The sequence below is a fragment of the Sardina pilchardus genome, chromosome 6 (assembly GCF_963854185.1).
Source record: "Sardina pilchardus chromosome 6, fSarPil1.1, whole genome shotgun sequence".
Lineage (NCBI taxonomy): Eukaryota > Metazoa > Chordata > Actinopteri > Clupeiformes > Clupeidae > Sardina > Sardina pilchardus.
This window is the reverse complement of record NC_084999.1, coordinates 23,424,713-23,432,212: the sequence shown is the minus strand read 5'-3', so window position 1 is coordinate 23,432,212 and position 7,500 is coordinate 23,424,713. Positions and strand designations below refer to the sequence as shown.

Sequence of the window (7,500 nt, the reverse complement as noted above, 5' to 3'; positions counted from 1 at the left end):
CATACAGTATGGCCTACATACAGTAGGGATGCCTTCAAAGAGTTAGGCTATAAATGGTTATTTGGATATTTGCTGTGAGTTTGCAAGAAGGTTCAGATCCTAGCAGCGAGAGATGCTGATGAACAATGACCCCCATCAAACCCTGTTGAATAATTGAGCTGTGTCCGTTTGCTGAGTAAAGTTCTTAGTACTCACTCTTTCTTTGGTGTAGTGGCAGTAAGACAGTATATACAGAGTCTGTAGACAGGCCCCGATTGTGTTCACAATGATCAATGTGCCGTCTTTCTTCAGAATGCCATAATACAGCCATCCTAGGTTACTGGAAAACAAATAACACACAGACACACACAATCATCTGGGTCCTAATATTAAGAAATCAGAGTAATAATGAGTGAATGCCTGGTGATGGGGATCCGTACTTTGCAGATTAAATTCCTTGTGTATACATGGACAACTTTATTGATTCAATGCCTGCACTGGTGTCTGATGGACGAAACCATGGCAGCAGAATGGACAGCCTTTTCTACTGTTTCTATAGGTCAAGACATTGCAAAATTCAATATGCTTTTTAGCTTGTATTTTTTATTCATTTGTCCTTCAGGGTTGCCCTTCCATGTTGTAATCATGCATCAGGTTTCTTCTATCTGCCTTCTAAGACACTACACTAGTCAACACAGATCCCTGGAGGTCTTCATGATATTCTTATGAAGAGTGTCAAGTTGTTCTTTTGTGCGTTCACAAACTAGCCAAAACATTGGATGATGATAGCTGGTTCAATGGTAACAAATGAACAAATGCTGGATACTAACTAATACTACAACTACTAATAAAGATATACTTACTTTAGACAAGTGGTAAGGAAAGGGAGGAACTGGATTTTATCAGCACTTTGTGTAGCCCTCATCTTTTTCAGATCGGTCCTTGAAACAACCCAAAACATAAAGTTGAATTGATGAGGTTGACTATGATTTAAAGGCATTGATAAGGTTATGGAGCTAGGAGGACAGTCCATGTGAGGTCTAACAACATTTCATGTAAACCTGACACAGCCATCCGGTCCTTTAGGCTAATTGTTTTGTGCAAAAGGGGTAGTAAACTTCATAATTTAGCCTTCTTGCTAACCTATTAAAGATGTCAAGCTGGTCCTAACCTACCAATGATGGTAGTAGTGGTAGGTGGTTATGTACTGTATTAGCACTCGAGCCAGCGTCAACATACACAAAAATGATCGTGACTGAATGCATGCATGCATGCTATTTGCAAGTTATAACTTGCATGAGATGACATACAAAGTTACGCTGCTGTGTTGGTGGTGGTGGTGGAGGCATTTACTCACAGTCCAGTCGAGAACATCCCGACCGTAAACACGATACACGCACATGACAGAAGCTGCAAAAACTCCATAGAACGAAAAACAAATAAAATTGATTTACTATCGAAATAATTTCTAGAATTTATTAAATAACCATAAGTAAACGGCAACGTGTTATAAGGATCCAAGTACAAAAAAAAAGTACAACGCTGACGTTTACACCTTCCCTCTTCTATTTCCGTATTTGTAATCTGTAACTCCGAAAAATCGGCTGATCTGATTGGGTCTCGTGACCATCCAGAGGACAGGATTTTAACCAATCACATTATAAACACCATAGATAGTAACCCACCGATGATGAAACCATGATGTACATAATCTGAATTAAATTGCGTCCAGTATAGTGCCCTGCTAGGATGCTCACGCATTCATTCAATAAAGTCACAGCGATGCACATAGTCCAGGGTGTGCTCAGCTCTAAATCTATATGGTAAGTGAGCCAACCAGCCAGATCATTAGGAATATATACTGTATAGCCCAAACTAGGTCCAAGCAGGCATAAATTCTATGGACTTGGACACTGTAATAGCCTACTTAAATGAAAAATAATGCAATGGCTCATGATAAGAACATTCTCACACATACACACGCGCACACACACACACACACACACACACACACACACACACACACACACATATATATATACAGTGAGGAGAAAATGTATTTGATACCATGCTAAAGTTGCCTAAAAAGAGGAATATAAAATCGTCATTTGACAATTGATCTTAATGTCTTAATTCAAAAATTGAGTAAAAATAAAACCGCTAAGTACGCCAATTTTCTTTGTGATGGAAGAATGTTTCGTAAATAAATAAATGTTCTTCCTAAATGCTAGGGGGAAGTAAGTATTCGACCCCCAATGTAACCCTATGGGAATTCAACACATAGGGTTAACATAGGGGCGGGCAGATTTTTATTTTTTAAGGCCAGCTATTTTATGGATTCAGGATATTATGCATCCTGATAAAGTTCCCTTGGCCGTTGGAATTAAGATAGCCCCACATCATTACATACCTTTCACCATAGCTAGAGATTGGCATGGTGCTTTTTCCAGTAGGCCTATTAGCCTGTTTGATGCTCATTGAGCTCAATGCAAATCAAACAGGCTAATAGGCCTACTGGAAAAAGCACCATGCCAATCTCTAGCTATGGTGAAGGGTATGTGATGATGTGGGGCTATTTTAATTTCAAAGGCCAAGGGAAATTTATCGGGATGCATAATATCCTAGATCCATGAAATAGCTGGCCTTTAAAAATAAAAATCTGCCTGCCCCTATGTTAACCCTATGTGTTAAATTCCCATAGGGTTACATAGGGGGTCAAATACTTCCTTCCCCTAGCATTTAAGGAAAACATTTATCTATTTACGATACATTCTTCAATCACAAAGAAAATTGGTGTCCTTGGCGGTTTGATTTGTACTAATTTTTTGAGTTAAGGCATTAAGATCAATTGTCAAATGATGATTTTATATTCCTGTTTTAGCAGGGTATCAAATACATGTGCTCCTCACTGTATATATATATATGTATATATATATATATATATATATATATATATATATTTGTTTGTTTATAAAACTCAGTGTAGGGTACTTCAACAACACGTATTGAGAGGAAGGTAGCCTGTCTTGAACAGGTGAGTGTGATCTCGAAACCGTAGCCTATTGAGTTGTATACTGTTTAAGTAAGGCAAACGATAATAAACTGATACTTAATCTATCTATCTATATATATATATATATATATATATATATAATAAATCATACCTAAAAAACAAATATATTTAAAAGAAAATAATTACAAAAAGGGGCGAAATTTGACTTTATATAATTTGACAATAAATGAACAATCACAACAACACATTTTAAACAATAAACAAGTAGGCTATATAAAAAGACAGGAGAAAGAGAAGGGAAAACTGCTTAACACATAAATCCAAAATAGCTAACTTTGCACTTCAAGTGGATTCTTGCAGTCAGCTCCCAGCAGGCACACATGCAACCAAATTCACCCCCATCTCCCAGCAGTCATGGTTCTAACACAACAAGGGCGCATGGAGTGGCAAACTGTGCTGAGCGGCTCCCTATGGGGACCTTCCCCCAAAGACCCAACAACAGAGCTTGCACTGCATCAAACTGAGTCCCCGAGTCGAGTGACCACCGCGGCTGTGTCTGCTGATGTTCAAATATAAAATGGAGGTGAACGTGGCAGCAGGCTGCAGGCTGTCCGCAGAGTGGTGCTGTTTAATTTGTTTGGCTGTGGTGCGGCGTGGCGCGCGGTGTGGCGTGCCGTGGACTCTGGCGCTGGCGTGACTGACCAAACGCCCAGTGTTGCTGGGGCCCGGGGGGGGCTGACAGATGTCAACGCTTTTTCTCAGGGGAAACGGCGTCAGCGAGAGGCGGCGAGAGCGAGTGGGAGTGCGGGAGAGTGCGAGTGCAAACGCCACAGTGACATCCTCACACCCGAGTGAGAGTTTACTCTCACCTCAAAAAAACCCCAACACCCTCCCTTCTTCTTCTCCTCCCTCCCACACTCTCTCCCTCCTGTCATGCCCTCTCTCTCTCTCTCTCTCTCTCTCTCTCTCTCTCTCTTTCTCTCCCCCTCTCTCTCGCTCTCTCTGCGGATGTTTGGCCAAGCACTGTGAACTAAGTCCTGTCCCAGGCAGAGGAGGATGAAAGTATAGGGGTGATGATGGAGTGAGAGAGAGGGGGGCAGAGGAAGGGGGGACAGAGAGAGAGACAGAGAGAGAGAGAAGAAGAAGGTGGCTGTTATCGTAGCCTGAGTAGCCCCGTGTGCTGATGTTTTTCCCTCTCCGGTGGGACCCAGTGGGGTGGCAGCACCCCCCTGCCCCCCTCTGCCTCGTTGTTTTGGTGAGCCGAGCCCCAGACAGGGAGCCACAGCCTGTGGATCAGTTTAGCCTTTCAAGTGATAATCAATTAGGCCCGAAATGGGGAATCCTGATCCCAGATGGGCAAAAAGCCCCCTTCCTTATCTTTCATCATGTCTCATTAACCCCCTCTCACAGGCCAGGATTAGGACTAATCCCTCGGCCACCTGGGGGGTCAGGAGAGCTTTGCTCATTCGTGGTGTCTTTTGACCGCTTCCCAATTCCCATTCCCGACTTTCCCGGCTGGGAAAAGTAGGGTTTTGTTTTACTGTTTCATTTGGGTTTATCTGAACTCTTTGTTCATGCAGCACTGTTAAAGGTAGGGGTGATCGGAACGGTGTGAGGTGGTTAGAATATAGCACTCAGCAACAGGATGTCGGAAGATGGGCATTTATTGTTTCCCAATTAGGGCCCAAAGGGCAAAAATAATAAAGAGATATAAAGAATAACAAAATAAATACTTTTGCTATCAAAATAAACAGACTTGACAGTCAAAACAAAAGAATACGATCAAGACAATAAAAATGCAAGTATCTGCACGGACTAATTGAACTAGTCAAACAATGGTAGAGTAACACAAGACTTACGTCTCCATATCAAGCACTCCCCCCATCAAACTGAACACCCTGGTTTAAATAACCCTGAACACACCCCTCAAATTGGTCCACTCCAATATACATAATTTCAACAGGGGTGTTTACAGGCCAAACCATACGAATAAGCTTATAAACAGCTCAAAACAATAATCTATTTATCTAGAAAACGAACAGTATACATAATAGCACTTGCTGGAGTTTGGGCATAGCCAAACAATATGGAACAGCACAACGAAACATAATTACGTTATAATTACAAGGGATTGGACAGCCCGAAAACACCAGGAAGTCCCTGCGTGTTTTTAAACAGGAAAAGACGCCGCATTCACTCCTATACAAGACGAGACAATGGACACCGGTAGGACAAACATGTAACGACTTGATAATGGCATGATAATCCTTTGAAGCTAAATAAACTGAACATTACGACAAGACATTGTGTGATTATTTTAACGGACGTGATGTGATTGAATGGGGAATGTCTTAAACTGTCGGGAGTTGTGATGTTAGGTGTAGCTTGACGTAGGCCTACGCCTCGCCGTAGTGTTTGATTGTAGGCCTATACATGTAACAACTACGGGAGAAACGGGGAAGGGTCTGATGAATGACATGTATGACTGATGAATATAAACGGTGCACGTAACGACGGGAAACAGAGACACGTCCAACAAACATATACTTGCAACCCGACATAGACAACGCACGCAATGAAGGCAGTACTATACTGCCGTGACGGCGGCTACTCGCCCCGTCACAAGCACATTTTGTGTTCACCTCATTCTCGGTGAGTTGATGTGATCTTCACAGTCTTGTAAAATATGTATAATCTGTTGTGAATGTTGAACTTGGTTTATGTGAACAGAAGTCATACAAAACTGTGAAGAGTTAAAAAAAAGGAACTGGCCATTTGCATTTTTTTCTCAACAATTTTGTGTTTTTATTTTCATTTTGTTCGTTTCACATTATCAATATTTAACAAATAAGCATATGCCTTATAATCTTTCGTATTTACAAAACTTACAATATATACAAATGGATGAAAAAACACAAGTAAACAAAACAGACTCTGTACTTGTCAAATGCTTCAGTGTCTACATCACTTCAGTCCAAACGGCACCTCTGTATTGGCATAATGTGTAATTATGTGTGATAATGCGGGATGTAAAGAAAACCAACTGTACCAGTAATGTGTGTTTGTGTGTGTGTGTGTGTGCGTGTGTGTGTGTGTGTGTGTGTATGTGTGTGTGTGTGTGTGTGTGTGTGTGTGTGTGTGTGTGTGTGTGTGTGTGTGTGTGTGTGTGTGTGTGTGTGTGTGTGTGTGTGTGTGTGTGTGTGTGTGTGGGTGGTGGTGTAGTATGAGTAGGTGTCTTGGAAAAAAGACCAGCTTCTTACCCAAGACTGTGTGTGTGGGTGTTTGCTTTACAGAAGAGACTGGACTGTAAACTGTAGTTTTCCAATGAAAGATGCAGGTACATGATGCAAGAGACAGCCACCACCCAGAGTACTGAACAAATGCTACACTTCGACAGGAGTAAAGGCTGGGCTGGAGGGACGCATTAGTGTGTGTCACTGGCCATACAATACAACTCATACAACAGTGATACAATAGCATAGGTATGAATTACGACTGTGGCCTTTGAGTCAAGAGGTACAATATTGATCACTTTTTTTACACCTGGATAGACATTTATGTTATGTTATCTTCTTGAAAGATTCCAGTTTTTAGAGTTCACTTATATTATTTTTTTTTGTTTAGAAGTCAAGTGGATGAATGGAAAGGTATCTTCACTCCTTGTTCATTTCACAATGCGATAGGAGCTTAGAAAGGAACCGTCCACATGAAAAAAGATCAAGAATTGGAGACAAAATTGTGAGGTGAAATCCATCAGAAGAAAGAGGGAAAATCCTTCAAAAAATACTTTTGTTTTCTCGGAACCACGCCATTCACTCCCACATATTCTCACACACACATACACACTGGCAAACAAGCACACAAAAAACACTTCAATCAAGCGTCAAACAAACACCTCGTCTCACAGGCGACACATCGCCTTTATATTAAAAAAAAGAAAAGAAAACTTCATTATAAAATGTTTTTTTTTCCATTGGTGCACAGCGTCCCGCGCTTGCTTCAGTCTTTGTGTTGTGCGCGGTCCAAAGTTTAAAACTGGTTTGAAACAGGTTCAAAACTGTTTGGAGTCCACATTAGTCAGTCTGTTGTTGTTGCTGTTTTTTGGTAATTTTCTTTTGGAGGCTCAGTCTCAGTGCAGCAGAGGGGCGAGGAGTGCGAGGAGAGACGTCAGGAGGAGGGAGAGGGAGGACAGGGACACCGCTGAACTGCCAACACTCCTCTGCACCACAGGGATCATGGCCACAGGGTCATCTGGAAGAGAGAGAGAGGGAGGGAGGGAGGGAGAGAGAGAGAGAAAGAGAAACTGTGAGTTTTGGTTTCTTGTCACTAGCGTGAGATAAGCAAACACACACCTCTTGAGTTCTGAGGTTAAACTGGCCCAGTGAAGTCAAATAAAGAGCGGAGAGCACACAGAAAAGGACCCTCAGATTGCTATATTATCTGTACAAGAAAGCTACAGTAATTTTCGAGTGTGTGGAATTTTCCCTGTGATTTCCTTAAAGATCTTT

The 7,500-nt window shown here is 41.6% G+C and overlaps 2 protein-coding genes across 2 annotated transcripts in view; both read right to left on the bottom strand.

Moving 5' to 3' along the window:
• The window catches only part of slc50a1 (solute carrier family 50 member 1), a 12,473-nt gene extending 10,926 nt beyond the window's left edge, over positions 1-1,547 (bottom strand). The window contains exons 1-3 of the mRNA XM_062539136.1: positions 1,337-1,547; positions 843-920; positions 196-319 (exon numbers count right to left, since the gene is read on the bottom strand). Of these exons, the coding sequence (XP_062395120.1) occupies positions 196-319; positions 843-920; positions 1,337-1,404 (270 nt within the window). The 5' untranslated portion in view covers positions 1,405-1,547. The remainder of the gene's footprint in view (positions 1-195; positions 320-842; positions 921-1,336) is intronic.
• A 4,232-nt stretch (positions 1,548-5,779) lies between these two features.
• efna1b (ephrin-A1b) overlaps positions 5,780-7,500 on the bottom strand; it is a 12,457-nt gene continuing 10,736 nt past the window's right edge. The window contains exon 5 of the mRNA XM_062539135.1: positions 5,780-7,243. Within this exon, the coding sequence (XP_062395119.1) occupies positions 7,122-7,243 (122 nt within the window). The 3' untranslated portion in view covers positions 5,780-7,121. The remainder of the gene's footprint in view (positions 7,244-7,500) is intronic.